At 35.1% G+C, this 22,697-nt stretch overlaps 1 protein-coding gene across 1 annotated transcript in view; it reads left to right on the top strand.

The window, feature by feature from the left end:
- Positions 1 to 14,769, top strand: part of LOC118762384 — a 48,645-nt gene extending 33,876 nt beyond the window's left edge. Inside the window, exons 2-5 of the mRNA XM_036500820.1 lie at positions 9,241 to 9,476; positions 10,097 to 10,212; positions 12,297 to 12,417; positions 13,793 to 14,769. Coding sequence (XP_036356713.1) covers positions 9,241 to 9,476; positions 10,097 to 10,212; positions 12,297 to 12,417; positions 13,793 to 14,143 — 824 coding nt within the window. The 3' untranslated portion in view covers positions 14,144 to 14,769. The remainder of the gene's footprint in view (positions 1 to 9,240; positions 9,477 to 10,096; positions 10,213 to 12,296; positions 12,418 to 13,792) is intronic.
- Positions 14,770 to 22,697: the final 7,928 nt, after the last annotated feature.

The raw sequence follows: 22,697 nt of genomic DNA on the forward strand, positions 1-22,697 counted from the left end.
ACCTACATATAAAGAGACAGGGGAATAAAATTAGAGGCAGGGAAAAGATAAAGGTAACCTGAAAAGAGGGAGTAATAGGTATGGATGTAGTGAGGGCAATTACAGGTATTCGAACTGAAGAGGTTTTATATTACAGTTATTATTGTATGTGTGATTTTATAGTTTCTAGTGGGTATATAATTTAGTCAAAGGGAGACTTACTTTCATAAAGTTACTACACATATACACAATATGACTAGTAAGGTTGAACATCATAGAAAGGAAAATAGGGTAATCACCAAAATGAAGTCAGGGTTATCATGGGATAACATTATATATAACACACCATATAACACAACACATAGCATATAGCATATGTAATGTTGGTGTAATGTAATGGTGGATTATATGTTATATAATCCACCATATAACATAATATCGCATAATTTTTATATTTTATACTGGAGGGTAAGTCTGTAACGGATACGACACCAAAATATATTCCCACCACCAAAGTTGAAGTATGATACCTATAATTGTTAGTTTCGAAAATTCTTAAATGTGCGGGTGATGCTATGCATGCATGATACCCTTAGGTCTAATCTATTATTAATCAGGTTGTTCTTTTCTCTATACTTAAAAATCTCATAAATTTCCATAGAGCAAAGCTCACACCCATATCGACTATCTCTATAAGGCTGCGCTCTCTGAATTATATTCCATTTAAGGCTTAATCCGGTTCCGCTATCTTTAAGTTCTCATATCTTACTAGATAAATACGTACTATTAGCTAAGTCTGAATCTAAATGATGAAAAATAGTTATTAATACGCTTTTCATATTTATCGAACAGCCTATATATATATAAAGTTACCAGCTTTAGTCACAGTTGTACATTTATAAACTACGTTTTGGATTAAACATCGACTTAATAACGGTCAATGGGATTTAACTCTACAATTGCAACCAGGAGCATTACTACTATTAATATTATTGATATTCTTATCGTTGTTATTATTGTCATTATTATTATTATTGTTGTTATTACTACTATTATAATTATTATAGGTATTATTATCATTATTATTATTATTATTATTATTATTATTATTATTATTATTATTATTATTATTATTATTATTATTGTTATTATTTATACTTCCGTCAACTATAGTATTATTTAAATACATCTCAGCATCATCAGGTATTGCGCCAGTAATATCTGTGATAGTATAAACATCGGAGTCCAAGTCTGTATTATACATATTAAATATGTTAATACTGTTGTTCTTGATTCCTACATCTCCATTAATAGTATTACCATTGTTGGGGTTTCAACCAGTATTGACAATACTAATATTATTATTAATTCCTCTTGCTAATTTTACATTTTTTCTATTTAACTTGGCTATGATGGTACCTATATTGGGGAGGGTAGTATACGAGATTCTGGTTGTCTTACAGGAAAATATCCTATTATATATAGATGTAGGGAAGTTTTTGTCTAAAATTGCCACAAATTTCTTATATATGCTGGTGGATATAGCACAGTTGAAGGGAACGTTATATCACACTATATTACTATTATCAGACCTCTTACGTATATGACGGCGGAATCTGTCTACGCTTCTACTGCCCTCTAAACTCACGACTTGATTATTAAGTATGACTATACTATCACTATTTTTCTTTTTATTAGAGGGTGGTATAATCCGCTCAGTCGTCTCTCTGCAATTAGTAGTATAACTGGTTATAGACTTTAATTTTCTACTGCTATATATCTTATTATTTGAAGTGATTGGTTTGTTGGATGCTTTTACAGTAGTTCTGTTTTCCCGACCGAGTAGCTCTCTAGTCTTCCTCTCTCTTAAATTCTCATTATATATTTTATAAGTAGGTATTATACTTTCTGGATTAAGAAAAGTAATTCCCTGGTTATATCCTGCCTTAGACAAAGCGAAGTTATAGTGGTGGGAATGAGTATTAAACGTCTTTATTAGCGGATAATTTCGTAATTCTTTTAGAAATACTTTTGACTACTGATTTTAATATATTAGCAGGGTGATTTGAGGATTTGTTCATACACGTAGTAACTTCACCCGGTTTCCTATATGGGTAGTATAAGCCTGAGTTAATGTCTAACGTAGTGTCTAAGAAATTTGCCACCTTTGTACCATATTCAAACGTGATTTCTAAGTTGAAGCTTTTAAAAAATTTTCCAATTTTTTCCCCCCATTCTTTCCATGACCGATTTATTGCTGCTAGGGATAATGAATAATGCATCATCTCTATATAAACCTCCCTGCAATTCCGGGATTTCTCTACTAAGGCTCTTTAAGAGATACGCACCAACTAGATTAGTAATTTCAGCCGAGTTACTCGAGCATTTAGCTATATCAAAATTATCAGGGGTGTCGGACCTCGTCCATAGCTTACCCTCAAATTCTATGATAGTTTTCCTGGTTAAAAGAATTATGTCAATTTTATCCCTAGTTATGAGAGGGAGAGGTTTTTTCGCGAAAATTAGGGATTTGTTAAGAAGAATAGAAGATATACTAAGAATAATAACTGTTAATATCAAATTGAATAAACGAGTAATTATGTATATTTTCAATAGATTTGAACCAATATATCATTTCATCAGTATCATCCCATAATTTAAGAGATAGATTAGAAATTATTAGGGATAGTATAGTATCCAGAATAGATTTACTAAGTCGACCAATATAGGACTTAGTCAGGTAAATCAGACTAAGAGCAGGATTGTTTTGGGAGTTCTTTTTATGATCCTTGAGCTTAATCTTTGGTTCATTTGATGCAAGGGTTCAGTTCTATCCGCTAAGTCGTAATCCATCATAATTTTTTAAATTTCTAAGTTGATGTCCGATAGATTCTTTTTCGTGGTTATTTTATATTTAGCATTGAACTCCTTCATTATTAGTCTTCTATAGGGATTATAGTTTAGTCTGTATGAGTTTCTAGTTTTATCCGCCGGCACAAGTATTCCTGTGTTGTTCTGTAGTGATTTAATAAAGTCTTTAAGTTTCTTCAGATGTAAGTTTCCTCTAAGTGGGTGTTCTTTGAATTTTATATTAGATATTTGTTCGAATATACAACATAACAATATTGTTTACAAACGTTCCCCCATCGGGCCCCTGATAAATTTTCTCTGTATTAGCATCTTAAATTTCTTAATGTCTTGCCCCTTTAACTGGTAATTAACACCATGATTTAAAGTTTACCGCTACCCTGCTTCTTTTTTATAGATAGTTACTTCTGTCAAACTGACTCTTCCTAATGATGTATTTTCTTTCTCTTAGGGAAAAGATATATCTATGACCATACCTAGCCATGAGCAGTCAACTCACTCTTGCTCTTTATTCAAAATAGACACAGTCTTCTAGTCTCAGATTTAATAGATGATAAAGAGATAAATAAATTAGAAATTACAACCCTTACAATCCTATGACCCCACTATACTCCATGCGATTCTAAGAAATTGTAGTCTATTCTTAGCCACTTAGCCACTCTGATACAATAGCGACAACATGGATTTCTTCTTCCATCTTCTCACTCTGTTAAAATATTTAAGAAAAATTATATTAATGTGTCTTACTTGTTAAAAAAAATTCTATATTTTGTGCAGCTGAAAATAGCACTGCATTTAAATTGATGTAATGATTGCATTGTTCAATTAAATGAGCCGCTTGAAACGGTCGTACTGCATTACTACTTGATATCCTGTTGCTTATTTTGATTTTATTCACCTTAATTCGAGTTGTGCGGATAACACTGGACTGACTTGGTGCTTCAAATTAAGTAGCTAATTCAACTGAATCCTAATTATATATATATAATATATATATATATATATATATATATATTATATATATATATATATATATTCAACCTACACCCACACACACATTGAGTAAAATTTGGGCAAAAACCTTGTGATATGCAATAGTTAACACATGTTTTTTTTAATGTCTGTTTCTTTCTTTCTTTCTTTTTTAATTTTGATTATACTTGTGATTTGTCTGTTACTATTTAGGTTTAGTCTTGTCTGTAGATTGCTGAAAATAGTAGACTGCTTTGGATATTTATGCTTGTACAGAGTGAAATTACAGTATGATCTAAAGAACTTCTCCAAAATTATCATCTGATTGGTGATATTCATTATGCAATATGTTAATTAAATCATTTCACCAATGCACTACAACTATAACGATGTGTGGAAACAATTATACTAATTTAAAATGAAGAATATCGTTCAGTCCATCCTCTCTTATTCATATCTATCTATCTATCTATCTATCTATCTATCTATCTATCTATCTATCTATCTATCTATCTATCTATCTATCTATCTATCTATCTATCTATCTATCTGTCTGTCTGTCTATCTGTCTATCTATCTATCTATCTACCTACCTACATACATACATACATACATACTTACATACCTACATATATATATATGTATGTGTGTATATATATACACACACACATATGCGCGCGTGTGTGTGTGCGTGTGTGCGTAGAACGCTGCTGCCTATAATAATTTGTCTCTGAGATCTTGCCTAAGATTTTCTGTTAAAAACACACTATTCATTGCGAATGACGTCTTGGGATCTTCAGACACTGGTGTTTCGGCCTGATTTTGTCTCCTCAATGACGAACACCCAAAAGCATTCTGAATTGATTGAGCTTCATTCTGAACGAACCCTGTGTTTTTAATACAGAAAGGCTCTTAAGAGAAGTTTCTCAGAGACAAAATATTACAGCTAGCTCCATTCTAATTCATGATATGCGTATTTCCGCAGATAATTTCTCTAAAGCGAGTCATTATTTTCTAATGAAATTTCTGTCTTTAAAATAGCTAAGAGTATTGTCATCGAAAGCTATTGTTGTTGTGGTTTAACTGAACGTCAACTCTGATTGGGTAGACCTATAATAAGAGGCATTCAAGTCGTGACCAATCTGTCATTTTTTCAGGTAGAGTGCATCTAAATCAATGTGATTTCATGTATCCGTCTTCTTTAGGATGGCGTTTGGTGGTAATTTGGCTGTTATTTTTAGCATGTCGACCGCTTTCGTTGAGACTTTCTTGTTGGCTCGTTATGTTTACTAGAAGAAAAGAAGTAACAGAATTATCAGTTCTATAGAGTTTTTAAAGATTCTGTTATCAATTTTATTTCACGAGAATTGATGGAAAAAACGTTTGATAACAATATTTAGTTGCTTATACGTGGAACGCATATGAGATCTATATTTAGTTGAATTGGTGACAGTGAAAATGTACAAAGAATTTAGAGAGAGAGAGAGAAAAAAAAAAAACACTTGTCAGGAATCTAACAGAAAAATGGGCTTAAGAATTTTCATCTGTGCAGTCAGTATAATTAGAACAATACAAAGGTATTTGGGCTATATAAGAAATTGGCCATTTCAACCAGGTTTTGCTTTATCCATTTTTCGTTTTGATTTGATATCGGTGTAAGTTGGGGATAAAACCTTTCGCAAGAAAGCAGTAGTTTTGCTTTGACTTATTAGATATGTATTTCTTTACTATCCACAAGGGGCTAAACATAGAGGGGACAAACAAGGACAGACAAAGGGATTAAGTCGATTACATCGACCCCAGTGGGTAACTGGTACTTAATTTATCGACCCCGAAAGGATGAAAGGCAAAGTCGACCTCAGCGGAATTTGAACTCACAACGTAACGACAGACGAAATACCGCTAAGCATTTCGCCCGGCGCGCTAACGTTTCTGCCAGCTCGCCGCCTTTATTAGATATGGTTGCACCTCAGATGTGATGTATTGGGTTTTCTGATAAATTCTTTCGTCTTTTTTTCTATTTACTTTAATCTTTATTTTTTTTATCAACAATTTCAGCAAATCAACTAGTAATATATTCTCCTTCATTGTTTACGACTTTTTGCTAACGTTCCACTAGCTTGTCAGTGACGATAGAAATTATGGGATCTGGACTCGAAGATTTCATCGAACCACGCTTTTAGCTCCACGTCGTTGTTGAACAAAACATCTCGCAGACTATTTGGGAGAGCGACGGAAAAAGAAAATAATTTGAAGGTGCTATACCAGGAGACAACGTGGCTTGCAGTAGAACTTTCCAGCCGAGCTCTTGAATAGTATTTTTGGTCGAATTAACGACGTAGAGGCGAGCGATGTCGTGTTGAAGAAACACGCCATGTCGCCGGTCGGGTCGTTTCAGCTGGATCGAGCGAGCAAACTGGAGGCGATGAAGGAACACTAGAGTTTGTCGCTTTTCGTTCAGAGTGTGTGGCACCCATGCACAGAGTTTTGGACCTTATTCATCGAATGAAGGTCACCTATCCGATGGGCCAATTTCCTTATCGATTGGTGCAGATCTTCGTGGTTGAGCTTGTTCAATCAATTCTCATCGAACTGAATAAATCGGCTGGAACGCGGGGAGTCTGCAAGGTTGAATTTTACCTCTTTGAAGCGTGAAAACCATTTCAGTAATTGCGCCTTCTCCGTACACAGCATGTCTCGAGCGACTTCGGCAGCTTTGGAACCTTGATTGAAACCAAAGAGAAGCAGGTATCGAAAATTCTCATTTTGTTCTACTTGACACTTAATTGTTTTGTGTCTGAAAAGAGGTAAAACCAAAATGTTGTAGAGGAAAAATAGCGCTAAAATAAAACCATCAATCACTGCATTAAAACATTTTCTGCATTAATGGAAATAACATGGAAAAGAAACAAATGAATTTATTTAACAGTCCAACATTTACAATGAACATAATTTCCTTTTGGTGATGGTTAGTACTGTATTGTTGGGACTTAATTTAAAATCTGGCCTCCACGAGATTGGAAAGGAGAATGCACTAGTGAGTATTCCCATTGTCTTCGCTAGCCTTGCAGAAATATTTGGTGTCAGTTTTGAAAAGTGAGGAAATACTTGATGCATTGAGGAATGGTATGTCCAAAGCCTGTGTGTCTTTGCGGCGTGTGTGGGTAGATAGGTGTCAGGTGCTGGAGTGTACTAAAGACTCTTTATGCAATTAATTTAGAGCAAAGTGAAATCCATCCTTCTCGAAGCTATACTCAGCGGAGATCATGAACTGAATACAGTGAGCTAACAAAATTCTCGCTGATCTAACCTTACTGCGGCTGCTTACAATGTTGAACTACATAACCTTACAGCATTAATTTAGGGCGAGCTGAACCTGATATTTAAGTTAAAAGTAGTTTAGTTCAGTTAGGGAAAATATATTTTATACATTAAACACTATTTAGAAATAATTATGCTGAGAGGGAAAACAATATTAGTGAATGGCGCAAATACCGGAGACAACCCCAGTATATTTAAGCTTTATTATGACCTCATCAACGAAAAGTTGACTTCACCACACTAAAAGAAGTGATGGAAAAGTAAGTAAATGTAGAAGATTGTACACTAGTTGGATTAGAAAACTAGAATCGCTTAAATAAGTGGTTTGACCACGGACATAACAGTGAGCTTGTCAAAATATTGTCGGGAGACTTCTCACGTGGAATCTATGTTCTGACAATTCAGCTGTCTACTATTTCTGGAAAAGTCTGAATATTAAATTTAATAAAGACATATAGATATTAAGACTTTTTCCTTGAATACCATTTAAAATTATCACCCAATCCGGCAATAAAAGTTCTTTGCATGCTCACGTACGGATGCATATATACATACACACTTGTATATGCATACTTATGCAGGTAATTATACACCTACGTATAATGTTAGCTCTTTTTCTTACTTAAAGCCATAAACTTAAATCTCGTTATTTTTTTCTATTGTTGTGAATCCGTGTTTGTCAACCTACCTGTTGATTACATTTACAAACATATCACAGCTTATGCATTCAGCCAGTCCTTAAAAGATCAACCAACATACTTACCTTTCACTCGACAAACAGCCAATACAACAATTTCCAGCACATGCTGATGAAACATATATGCGCTGGGTCAACTAACTCTCTATTGCTTGGTGGTCACATTTGGTACATGCAAATGACGAAACATGTCACCTCCATTCCAGGAATAAGTCTGACTATACATCACTCTTTCTTTAAGTATTGCTGCACTGTTGTTCTACCACTTGCTTTTGATTCAACTAACTCTTATCTTCACCAAAATCTTCACCTAATTTTCTTTCTTTTTCTTTTCTTTTCTTTTCTTTCTTTCTTTATTTTTTGAATGGCTGCGCTAAGAAAAATTCCAAGCAGACTTGTAAGATTAATTTTTGTATGGCTCAATGTATGCGTTGGAACGAAAGATATGGGAGTGAAGAAGAAACGATTAATATAGATAAACGTTAAATGTGATAGTAAACGCCTGTCAAAGTTAAAGAGATCGAGTGACTCATTCATGATCTTTCCTTTTTGCATTGGAATGATTCAATATGGTTTATATGATGAATCAACCACCATTACCACGACCACGACCATGACCTGGAGAGCATATTATAGATTTTTATTGAAATCCAATTAGCCTATTATTGAACTGGATGTTGGTGTAACATAGATGCAAAGATGGTAACAAACATACAGACAGGACGACAGACAGATAGAAATTGCCATTTATATATATATAGAAAGAGATAGATACAGTGTGTTTATTACGGTACGCAAAAATTAAAAATTAATACTGTAAATTGTTAATTCTATCTATGTGTAGGAAATAACACTTGATGTGGTGGCAGAGGTCGTGTTGACATTTTTCATTATGACTCTGTAGAGATGTGATATTCCACTGATCCCTGCTTCCTACTTGTAGAAGTTTGAGATATGGTGGAATGTGAAAAAAAAAATATCTGTCAATACTTTTGAAAACTATCTCAATGTTATTGTATCCAATGCCTCGCTTTTCCATATAGCCCATACCTCGTATTTCGTAAAGAAAATTGTATATACATACACGGCATATTAATTTGTTTAAATAATTTGCTTTATTCTAATCATATCAGGAAATCAGCCTTCATACATTTGAAATATCCAAACAGAGTATTCGATATTGTATTTTGCACTGTTAATCAATTTTGCAGAAAATATCTTATACTTTAAGATTGCGTACTGAGAGATCCACAATTTTGCTCATTTGAAACATTCAGTATCATTAAAAGTAACGGATTATAAAAAGACAATCCAATAAGTTCGAATGATTTGATTTCTATTAAAATCTTTTGGCAACGTAGTTTAAAAAATTTCACATGTGTCCTACATTCGTATTTTGACAGATCTCTGTAGAAAGGTCTCACTGCCGTGTCCTGCAGGTGAAAGATTCAGAGATGCAGTCACATGTCGGGAATACTATGAATGTGGATATGACGGTCAGTTTTTAATCAAGCGACTTTGTCCCGGAAGAAAAGAGTTTGACTCTAAACGTGGTTTCTGTGTTGTCAGTTCATCATTTAAATGTGAAACTCCAGTAAGATGTCCAAATCTATCTTGGTCAAATAATCTAATCCAAGCGGTAAGGTATATATTTAAATATAAATTTACAATATTAAACTGATTTTCATTGCTTAGTGGAAGACTATTTGAATGCTATACGGAAATATGAAGAAATTTGATAGAATATAATATTTCACATGATTTTCCTTGGCTGCTAGTTGAAAATATTTAAACAAAATATTAATTTCGTCTAACTCGGCACCAGACCGAATTTTAGCTATGTATTACTTATAGCGTGTGAAAGCGCATGGCTCGGTGGTTAGGGCGTCGGACTCACAATCATGAGATAGTGAGTTCGATTTACTGGCGTTCGGTTATCGCCAGACAAGTATTTCAGCCTGGTTTGGTCTTCTCAGTAACAAATACACCAGACGATTTGAGCTAAATCGAAAATGCATGTTCAAATATAGAAGTCGAAAGAAAAAAATACTTTCTCATTTGTGCGAAAGTTAACCAGGCTCGAATTAAAATAATATATGCATTTGATACAGCTTTAGATTAAAATTCCAGTGTGGATTGTCAAAGAAAGAAATATGAAATTTAGACTTAAGATGTTGTTTTTGATTTTTTTAAACCGTATCTCTAGATCAGGAAATCTTAAATCCATTTATATACTTTTGATATCGTTATAATTTCTAGGAGAATTCCTTCCCGACTGACTACGTAGTGGGTGGTGTACTTGGATCTCTTGCACTTGTTACCCTGTCAATTCTGATAGTTGCATGTATAAAAAAATGGCAAATAAGAAAAAAAAGGTAAGAGTGGAATTTTAAAAATGTCTTGTTTCTAAAACTTTTTTCTGTGTATTTCACCCTTTTAACACTCACTCCCTCGATTTTCGTCCACATGTAACAGAAAAGGAGTGTAGTATGTAGCAATTTATTACAAAACATTAACAGCATTGTATTAATTTGTCATTATGATAAAGAAACTTTCAACCTAAAAAAATAATATGATACACGGGTATCAATCTAAAACAACAACAAAAAAAAAACGGTATATGCAATTGAAAGAGCATTAAATTAAACTTGTCAACCACATGGTTCCGGGTTCAGTCCCACTGCGTGGCATCTTGGGCAAGTGTCTTCTGCTATAGCCCCGGGCCGACCAATGCCTTGTGAGTGGATTTGGTAGACGGGAACTGAAAGAAGCTTGTCGTATATATGTGTATATATATATATATATATATATATATATATATGTTTATGCGTGTGTGTTTGCCCCCCTAGCATCGCTTGACAACCGATGCTGGTGTGTTTACGTCCCCGTCACTTAGCGGTTCGGCAAAAGAGACCGATAGAATAAGTACTGGGCTTACAAAGAATAAGTCCCGGGGTCGATTTGTTCGACTAAAGGCGGTGCTCCAGCATGGCCGCAGTCAAATGACTGAAACAAGTAAAAGAGTAAAAGAGTAAAGAGTGAGTGTCATGCTCAATGCATACAAATCGTTAGATGGCATGAGACTGGAGAGTGTTTTATTCACTGCTTCTCGTATAACGAAGCACGAATTCGGTTTAAGCAGGTAACAGTTAAGTGCAGGACATTGGCTAGCCTCAGCAAAGGCGAAACGCATCTGTTTTTCTCGAAAATCACTGTAGCGATGTCCTTCGTCTCGTTGCGATGTATATTGTTTTTTAATAGAAGTCTGTGGAGATTTTATCTCAGACAACTCTACAGCATTATACCGTGTAACGGCGTGTGTACATTTTGTATGATGCACAGAAGGTGATGCTAATTTAATGCATGTATATATATAAGAATGTGTGTGTGTGTACATACATTCACTCACCCCCCATCCCCCCCACACACACAATGTGCGTTTGTGTTCGTGTCTCTTCATGCAAAAGGAAAAAGAAAACTGATGAAAAGATCATGCATGTGCACAGAAGAATATATCATGTGATCTTGAAGGCGGTGATCTGGCAGAAACGTTAGCACGCCGGGCGAAATGCGTAGCCGAATTTCGTCCACCGTTACGTTCTGAGTTCAAATTCCGCCGAGGTCGACTTTGCCTTTCATCATTTCGGGGTCGATAAATAAAGTACCAGTTACGCACTGGGGTCGACGTAATCGACTTAATCCCTTTGTCTGTCCTTGTTTGTCCCCTCTATGTTTATCCCTTTGTGGGCAGTAAAGAAATATATATCATGTGATCTGCATACGACAATTAATTAGATGAATGTGTGACGCATTTTCTAACTGGTTTTGATAAACAATGAGATCGTATTTCGATAGCTGTATGAATAGTTTTGCTCATAGATATTGTCCTTCTTTATTTAAATTGCTTCATAATGGGCAACGAGAAACTGGGACTAATAATTCCAGAAGATCCAGCAGAAAAATATGTGGAAGTCAATCAAGTGATAGAGCGGAAGTGGTTAAGAAAAAGGCATTTCAAGTTACTAATCCTTGAAAATTCGTTCTTTATGCGTTTGGTAAGAGTGAGTGTATACATGAATGAACGTTAGGATATGTATGTGTGCACTTCGTGTTGGTATCAATATACAGTGTTACAGATAGATAGTGTGATGGCGGGTGCAACAACCGGTGTGTCACTTCACTTGTCGACCGCACAAGTGGGCGGTAATTTGGAAGTTATTGTTCCATGGTAGCCCATTACCTGTTGGCACAGATCTTCGATCGATAGCAGAAATTGATTGATACGGATAAAACGCAAAGTTAACCTCAATGTGATTTGAATTCGTTATATAATGAACTAGAAAAAAAAAAAGACATCGCAAGATGCTTTAACGGTTCTGCCAACACACCACTCCTAAAAAAAAAAATTTAATAATAGAAATTTATACAAAATATTTAACTCGTTAATAATTTATTTCAGTCGTCGACGAATTCAACTGCGGAAAAATCTTCGTAGCAGGCGTATGGTACCAGTTTTTGATAGTTCCGATTATTTCCACGACAAGATGGCTCAAATGTACGAAAGAATCAGTAGTAGCCACGTAAGTTTCGAGTGACCAATTGATTTATTTTAACAAAGTTTTATAGTCATTACAATATGTAAAGCAGGGATCATAATGATAACCAACGTCATAAAGTAGATAACACCAGATGATAACATCATTACACATAAAAAGGCCTCAAAATTACCACAAAAGCTTGACTTTGCAATCTCTAGTGATCTCTTATGGCGAATTTTCTGTATAACTACGTCCCACGTTTCATTTTCAGAGCCTGAGAATACCAGCAGTTTACAAAGATCCATGGCGTGGCTGTTGCTACATATATACAAGCGTGGATGTATATAAATGAAGGCACTTGAGGTTCTTAGCAAAGATTTGCTCACCAACGTGTCTCACTGATACGCTGTTTCATTTCTTTCTCTTCTTGAATGATTTCTGTGCTTTTGAACAATCCAGATACATACCTCTTTCTCCGACAGGCTCGTTTGTCATACCCATCCCTCTTCTAAGTCTTCATCATATGCCTAGCTCCCAGATTTCTCACTAAAACCTTATATGTATATATGTAACACAAATTATCCTCATGCGCACGTAAAATAGCGAGAATCAAAAATATGATGTACATTTTCATCCCTAATACTGCCCAACAGATTTGAACGTGAATTTATTAAACGCTTTTGTATTTCAACTCCAGAGAACACTTTTGAAAGAAGTTTTTTGAAGGCGAAATACGAGAGCATTTACGTAATATATTCCCTTTGAAATCTGCTGGAACATTTTGAGAATGTATATTAACATAACATGCGAATATATATACATATATATTGGATTGGATTGGATTACTTATGTTCAGTCCATTGTAGGCTTGAGGCCTCGGTGTGTTCTCTCCACCCAACGACGGCCGTAAATTTGAGCTTAAGATCATATTGATGGGCCTACTCCTGTCACACTGGTTTGACATGGCTTGACAGCGGAATGCAGTTTTTATACTCATATCCAGGAGTAGTTAAGTCGATTACATCGATCCTAGTGTTCAACTGATTCTTATTTTAGCGACCCCGAAAGGAGGAAAGGCAAAGACAGCCTCCGCAGAATTTGAACTCAGACTATAAGGACGGACGAAATACTGCTTAGCATTTCGCCCGGCATGCTAACGATTCTGGCAGCTTGCCTATATATATATATATGTGTGTGTGTGTGTGTGTGTGTGAGTGTGTATACACATACATACATACATGCATACATACGTAAATACATATATATACATGCATACATACATACATGCATACATACATACATACATACATACATACATACATACATACATACATACATACATACATACACACATATCCTATACTTCTTTGTTTCTTGTTAATAATATTTAAATATGGGTGATCTTTTCTTTCTGCAGAATATTTCACGTCCATATTATCCACCAATGTTCAGACCGATGGCGATGCGACCGCAATACGTCCAACCGTATAGATACCCACATCCTTTTGGAAATTTCGATAGTTTCGGTTCCAGCGATCCTGCTCTGTACATACCAAATGTTCATAGCGAACAGAGTGATGAACCGTCAATTATTACTGGGAGTTTTATCTACCATAGCCCGAACAATCTACCACCGCATTTTATCTCTAACCCTAATTACAATGATCCGGATTTAACTTACGACAGTTTCAAGAACGATCACTTTTTCGCAAGCAGCTCTCTTGGAGTCATGAATAATACACTGACAACTCGCCAGCTGCATCTCTGATTTCTTTTGTTGTTGTTGTTGATGTTTTTTTTTATTAATGAAAATATTATTTTTGTATAAAATGCATTCTTTATGTTCACACACAATACATCTGCACTCAGAACATTGCAATCTGCACTTTGTTCCAATTCTTTAAACATATTCGGTCTGCATGCGATGTAAATTACTAAACAGAACACAGAACACTGAGCTACTGTTTTCTCTTTAGAAATTAAGCGATGTAAGAAAAGAAGCCTCACTGTCCAGACAATAAGCCTATATTTTTCATTAACAGCATATTAGCTTTGGAGAATTTTTGATTCTTGAGATTATCTCCCTTGCGCAAATGGAAGTTTGTCTTAATTGCCATTTTGGTAATTATGATACATCCTACAGAGATAGAGATAATTTGAATAAATCAAGGATTTATATTGTATGGTATTTATATACCAATATTTATCTATGTTGTTCGAGTACATGCACTGGCCGCTCGAGTTATTTCTCTGAGCTCATTTTTGTTTAAATTATGCAAATATATTTTCACATTGAATAAATCTAATGCGTTTATATGTACAATCCTGCACTCTGTCTTTCTTTAATTCAATGTAACGTTGGTTACTATAGGGTAGATTTTTAAATACATTGCCTAAGCAATCTGCCAAAATCGAAAGCTCAAAATATGTTAATATATTTCAAAGAAAAGCTTTGAAAATTTAAATTTGCTGATATACACTTACTCTAAAGTTAAATTATTCAATCGCCAATGAAATATATATATTACACAACTACAAGAAAGCCAATCCAACATTCAATACGATTGTTAGAAGTTATAGCGTATTACTAGTTATTAAGCTTGCGCTAGCTCAAAACTACCCAATAATAACAACTACGGTGCATATGTATGACCCCCTCGATTTCAGTTTAGTATGTATGTATGTATGTATGTATGTATGTATGTATGTATGTATGTATGTATGTATGTCATTATTCAGTTTAATTTCAAGATTTCTTGCCAATAGAGAAAGAGCCGGTTTCTAACCTAGATCCAAGGCTATTTCATTGGAATTTCAACATCAACAGGTTATGTATGTATGTATGTATGTATGTATGTATGTATGCATGTATGCATGCATTTATTTATGTATGAGTGCATATTTGTATGTTTTGTTTTAGGTGTATATTCTCATGCGTATAGTTCCATACTTTTATGTTCCACAGTTTTTTTATGTTTTTATGCTTTTTATGTTCTATACTTTTATAGTTCCATAGTTTTATATATGTATTCTCAAGCGTATAGTTCAATACTCGAACACAAGTTTGCAACTATCATGTATGTATGTATGTATGTATGTATGTATGTATGTATGTATGTATGTATGTATGTATGTATGTATGTATGCAGAGGATCTGGGGTATTTATAGTGGAGACTTGGTGGAAGGACTGCATAGAGGCAAAATGGTAAATATTGGAAAGCCGAAGGTGATGACAAGTGGTAAAGTATATGGTAAGGCGAAAAGAACAGAGTTGTCACGTGTCACGTGCAGCGAAGGTGTTGGAGTGAACTCTATTAAATCTCTCTATATATAAAGCTGAAGTTGTCTGTATATGGCAGGTTTGGTAACCTTCAACTAACACTATCCCCTCCGAGACCCTGCGGTGCAAGTTGACCAAAATTGAGAGTATGATAGAAGAAGGCTTGCTCTTCCTTCCGTAAAAGAAAAAATTGAAATCGGACCATGTTAACACCAAAAATTGTTTACATCAAAGAGGTGCTTTTTTCTATGAAAATCCCTATTTTTTACGATTTTTTGACTTCTGTGTCGCCATTTTTCGGTGTATTTCAACCAGAAAAATGTTCACTTAAAGAGAATAACAAGCTACATAATGCAAAATTTTTACTTTTCAAAAATTACAATTCTAAAGGGTCGAAACAAACCCGAGCAACGCCGGGCGATACTGCTAGTATACAATATATGTTGGTAGGTTTGTCAAAATTGTAGTATTGTGAAAGGGTTACATATTAATGTAGCAGCTATAAAGCTATCTGCGTCTCCTTTCGTACACACTTCATACTGATGTATAAACTGTGTACGAAAGGAGACGTAGATGGCGGGAATGTTGAGCCGGATCTTGGAAATGAAGATGGAAGGTGAAAAACCGCTGTAGCATTTCCGTTAGGATGTCACTGTACTTTTCAGCTATATTGGCACCGTTGTCCTTCGCTTACATCTGACAGTCACTCAAAGGAATTGTATACTCTTCCACGGTGTTCATGATTAACTGAACAATTTTTTCCTGTTTTACGACAGCCTTTGAACTTTCGAAGTTTTTCTTGTACCTCATATCTTCCGTCCTTTAAATTAACATACACTGGCCAAAATAATCTTAAGACCGATAATGACAGTTCTATTCCTTCATTAATATATTTTAAACAAAACTATATGAAATTATTTTACTTTTTACAGTTATGTAGAATTTTTTTCTTTCGAATGATATAGGCGTTCTATATCATTCTACAATTTGAATAAATTTAATGCGCAATTAATTCAAATGATTAGAAATTGTCGGTAAAATAAGTTTAAGACCATACCAAGATTATACAAATTAATAAACCAAATGGGTGGTCATGTGGCTAGTCGTACTGCACTCTTTTTTTTTTCTTAATAATCGAGCATTGTTACACATTAATTTACTATGGGAAAGCATCGTAGTCTCAGCCCAGTTACTAAAGCAACGATCGCATTGCATCATCAGTATAATCTGTCCTTCAGGAACATTAGCAAGCAATTAGGATGCAGCAAAGCGGTTTGTGTTCAAGGATGGAAGCTTTACCAAGCTACTGGCCAATACATAGATCGGCAAAAAACGGGCGCTCCGAGAAAAACAATAGTACAGGTGGATCGGCGAATTCATAAGCTCTCTGAAGATAACCAAATCCTAACAGCAGTGGACATTTGCAAGCAATTAGCTGATGAAACTGACATCAGCTTTACACCACAAACTGTCAGAAACCGGCTAAAAGAATTTGGACTGTTCAACCGGATCGCTGGAAAGAAGCCAATAATTTCTGAGACGAACCGGCAGAAGTGGATCAAGCTTGCTAAACGCCATACTGAATGGGCGGCCGAAGACTGGTCAGAAGTTCTTTGGAGTGACGAATCCCGCTTCTGCATCTTTGGATCAGACGGAAAGACTTATGTTAGACCCCGTCCAACTGAAGACTTCCATCCTAAGTGTGTCAAGAGGACGGCGCAAGCGGGAAGTATGTGTGTGTGTGTGGGGGGGTAATTGGGTGGGCCGCATTAAGTAGCTTAGGTGTTGGTCCAATTGTTAAGGTTGATGGCAGACTGAACAGTGTAGGCTATCTGCAATTGGCAAATGAAAACGTGCTGACATATTTAAATAATCAGATGCCACCGGGATCTATTTTCCAGTAGCACAATTGCTCCGTTCATAAAACTAGGTAAGTTTTGCAATATTTTGAGCGCAATAATATGGTGGTTATTGAGGGGCCTCTGCAAAGCCCGGATTTGAATCCGATAGAAAATTTATGAAATTATGTTTCTAAAAGAGTTCATGCTAAAAAACCTACAAATTTGTCCAATTATATAATTGTATTGAAGAATATGGCAGAACATTCCAAGTGATTTTTGTGCTCATTTGTCGAACTCCATGTCCGGCCGCTGTGAGGCCGTAATTGAAAATAATGGCTATGGAAATGGATACTAATAATAAATTTTTGTTCGTTGAACATTTGTGCCGTAAATTTTTAATTTAAACAAAATAATGTTGGTACATTCTTAAACTTTTTTTACCAACGATTTTTAATCATTTGAATTAATTGCGCATTAAAATTATTCAAATTGTAGAAAGATATATAACGCCTATATCATCCGAAAGAGAAATATCCTACATAAACTGTTAAAAGTAAAATTATTTTATATAGTTTTATTAAAAATATATTAATGAAGGAATAGAATTGTCATCATCGGTCTTAAACTTATTTTGGCCAGCGTACCTCAACATAAATGTAGTCGGTTCAACATTGGAGTAATCTTGGGTTGCTTGCATGATAACAAATATTTTCAAGACCACCTTTTCAGAAAAATTTGTTGCTTCACATTCTGAAATAAAATCATTCTTTTGCTCAAAGGGCAGTTAGACGACTTGAAAATGTTCACCCTCTCATACTTATCGTTTTGTCAGTAGCTCATACTGTTGGAAAACAAGAAACCATCTGGATAGCAGCTCTGTTAGATCTAAGAAGTTCCATTGTTTGGATTAATTCAATGTAGTGATCCACTGATCACTAACCCCGTTCCCCACAAAAAGAACTACAACTTCCATATATTTTAAAATGTTGCTTCATTTCAATGTTTCAGTTCAAAATCTTGCCTTTGAAGAAGAAAGTTATCGTTAAAGCTTTCTCTAAGCTATGTAGCTTGGATCTTTTCTTTGACAGAAATTTCTACACACATTTTTGTGAAGATTTTGGTTTTAGAAGTACCAGTTTAAATTTATGTGGGGCTTTAAGAAGGACATGATTCAGACAATTTTAATTGGCCAATTGATTTAAATCCTAATCTGCTGTAGAAGACTAAAAACAGACGCAATCGGTTATATCTGACAGTTCTGGCCATGAATGTTATTCGTCAACTTTTTATTAGAGTCAGACGATATATTCTTTACATAGGGAAAAGAGAGATCTCTGTCAAAGTAACTGGAGAGATCTATGAATTTTATTTCTAGAGAGTAGGTCGCCAGATATTCACGACCCTTCTTTAGCTCTTTGGACTTCGCATCAGCCTATCGACTGAATCCTTGCTCTTATAGGCCCTGCCCGTAATGTCATCCAGATTAGGTGGGTGAACTGGAACACTGTTCACAAAAGTCTTTATTTTCTTTTATTTTCAAGTTTATTCTGATGACCATACATACAAACCTCTTACTCATAGAAAACGCTTTATCACTAACAACTGGAGACTTCATTTCTACTCAAGCTGGTTTTCAACAAATACGACGTCAAAACATAGCATCTACCGACAAAATACTTTTCTGTTTACCGTATTAATACATTTTGTTTGCTATGGAAAAGTTGTTTCTGGCACTGAAGTGAAGAGCAGTCTAACTAAATTGTCACATTTTACTTTACAGGAAAAAAATTTCAGCTTCAAGACACGAAATTCCAAACAAAGTTCGTTTAATTTTTCTTTCTCCTTTTCTCTAAGCTTGTGCAAACATCTCTAAACGTATTATTTAGATTGTCACGAAATAGAGTTTGTTGGCTAGTTCTGATAGATAACTGAAATGTGCGTACAGGTGTGGCAAAATACAAGAAGAGATTAAACTCCTTTCGTCATCTATAAACGCGCTGACCTGTAAAAATCTTGGAGTGTCGTCTTTGAAAATACTGAGAAATTAGTTCAAAGATGCAAATCTGAACAAAAAAGAGGTTGACTGTTATTCCGAATAATGTATTTAAAATAATTTTGTTTTGTTAGCATTTTATACCTGACTAGCAGTATCGCCCGGCGTTGCTCGGGTTTGTAAGGGAAATAACTATATAAGCATTTTAGAGAGTTACTTCCCTTATAGATGCCAATTCGGGCTTTCTTAGCCATTTCTGTTTTGGTGTCTTCAAGCCATGAAGTCGTTGTTCTAAAAGAACGCTGGTCTCCTTGACAACGCTTTACGACGTTGATTTCCTTACACTCCCTTCCCCACAGCTTCACAAGGGAGGGAAGAAGGGGGAGAAGCAAACAGGTGCAGATGTGAGCGTGGACGCCAACTCCGCCGCCATCGACACACGAAAAATTATGCATTAAAATGGAATAAAAAATGATGTTAAATTATTTTAAAAATCGTAGACTCATCGTAGACGCGCGCTAATACCCAGACGGGCTCGATATGAATCACGACTATAAGATACCCGAATTTGGTTAAACTGCACCGCAAAATGTGGGAGTAGTTAGGAATCTAAATCGAAGGGGACAGACACTCACACAACTACAGTTTTATATATATAATGGTCCCATGAATTCAGATATTTCCACAAATTATAAAAGCTGAGTTTTACTATCATCTCTATCAACATGGTGTTGACTTGGCCGAGACAGAAATTCTAATAGAATTTTTGTCACTGAAGTTTCATAGTTCAAATCAAGTCGGAGTTTCATTTCCCCATTAACCTCTCCAGAATCGATACAATAAGTCTCAATAATATGCTGAGGTAGATTTTACTAACGATACTCCAGACCCTCATAAAAATTGACCTTGTACCTATATAAGAAGTTAATATTTCTTTCTCTCTCTTTTTCTTTCTTTTCTTTTTTCTTTTTTTTTTTGAAACGAATGTATTAATTGTGACTGACATCATACTTTTACGTTTCTCTTTTGATAAGTCTTGATCTTCGTATGTGTCTCTCGTTGTTTTTCTTTTTTTAGCCACTCTTAGAAAGAGAGTAAGAGAGAGAGAGAAAGAGAGAGAGAGAAAAAAAAAGAAGAGAGAGAGAGAGAGAGAGAGAGAGAGAGAGAGAGAGAGAGAGAGAGAGAGAAAGGAGTCCTAGTACTATTTGGTTTTAATTTTTTGTCTTCATTTTCTTTCTTGACAGACAGGAAAGTGTAGTTTGAAGGATAATTGACTGTTATTTCTCAAAATGAATGTTATACAAATCACTAAATAAATAAAAGAATATATATATATATATATGGGCCGTTGGCGATTTTCCTTCTTCTTTCGACTTTCTCCTTTCTGATGAAGAGCCATGCTCGAAACGTTAAAAACTCTCTCCTTTCACCGAGCGTAAAACTAGTATAATTCTTGTGCACGTCCTCATGTTCGTTTTTTTCTCTTTTGGCTTTTTCTTTTCGTTTCTTTCGTTTTTGAATTGTTTGTTCATTGAATTGACTATATATATATATATATATATATTATATATATATATATATATATATATATATATATTATATATATATACATACATACATACATACATACATACATACATATATATATATATATATATATATATATATATATACATACATATATATATATACATACATATATACATACATACATACACACACACACACACACACACATACTACCATCGAACAGTGAGAATGAGTGCTCAACACTAGATTGGGGGTTAAATATTGTTATATTGTTTATTTATATATTGTTTATTTATTGGTTAACAAGGCTACCATTGGCTTCATGTCTAGAAGTCTCCCCAATTATCAAGGGACGTAGGCACTCGTCTCCACCTTGCATGTGAATATAACCAAGCTACACAAGACCATGCGAAATTTTGGAATAAATAAATATATATACAGATCATAGGAAGCAACTTGTAATTGTATCTCCTTTGCATTAGTTCTGGTCACGTTCAAATTTATAAATATAAATATGAATAGCCACGTATATATATACATCTACATCCATGCAGAATATGTGCACACATACACACTAGCACACTCACACATACACCAGCATCCTGCATTTTGTTTGTGTTTGGATGTGTGCACACAACTGTTCGTATTTGCGTATATGTGCACATAATTGCGGAGTTTCACATATTTTGCCGTCAGACTTGGTCCAAGGGATTGAAAATTCATTCATAGGGTTGCGGATTCATAAGTTTGTGTATCTCATGTGAAGTCATGAATATGTGTGGTGCACATATATTCATGTAATGAGGGAGTTCAGCTTAAATCTAGGGGGACATGTGTCTTATACATAATGTTCATATAGTGCATGTAATTGATGTTCAGAGAAAAACTAATCCATCGTGATACAAAAACTTATGAATATGCAATCCCCTGAATCCACAACCCTATAGATCAAGATTGATGTCAAAATATGTGAAACTTCGCAATTATGGGCATATAAACATTTTCTTCTTATCTTTTCCACACACACACACACACACACGCACTTACACACACGGATATATATGTTGCTTTGAAATATGGGAAAAACAAAATAAAACAAAGTATTTTGAAAATTCTTAAACGATCGTTGCATTATTTTATTTACATGAAGCGGGGTGTAAAATGAATGAAATGTATGAATTAGTGTTTTACTGTATATTATTGAATCATTAACTGGATAAATATTTCGATGAGAGACCAATCATAAAATACATCTCACATTCAATAGGTACAGGAGTGGCTGTGTGGTAAGTAGCTTGCTTACCAACCACATGGTTGCGGGTTCAGTCCCACTGCAGGGCACCTTGGGCAAGTATCTTCTACTCTTTTACTATAGCCTCGGGCCTTCTACTAAAGCCTTGTGAGTGGATTTGGTAGAGAGAAACCGTTATATATATATTTGTGTCTGTGTTTGTCTCCCCAACATCGCTTGACAACCGATGCTGGTGTGTTTACGTCCCCGTCACTTAGCGGTTTGGCAAGAGAGACCAATAGAATAATTACTGGATGGATGGAAGCACTCCGTCGGTTACGATGACGAGGGTTCCGGTTGATCCGATCAACGGAACAGCCTGCTCATGAAATTAACGTGTAAGTGGCTGAGCACTCCACAGACACATGTACCCTTAACGCAGTTCT

This window comes from Octopus sinensis, linkage group LG1, assembly GCF_006345805.1.
Source record: "Octopus sinensis linkage group LG1, ASM634580v1, whole genome shotgun sequence".
In the NCBI taxonomy this organism is placed as follows: domain Eukaryota; kingdom Metazoa; phylum Mollusca; class Cephalopoda; order Octopoda; family Octopodidae; genus Octopus; species Octopus sinensis.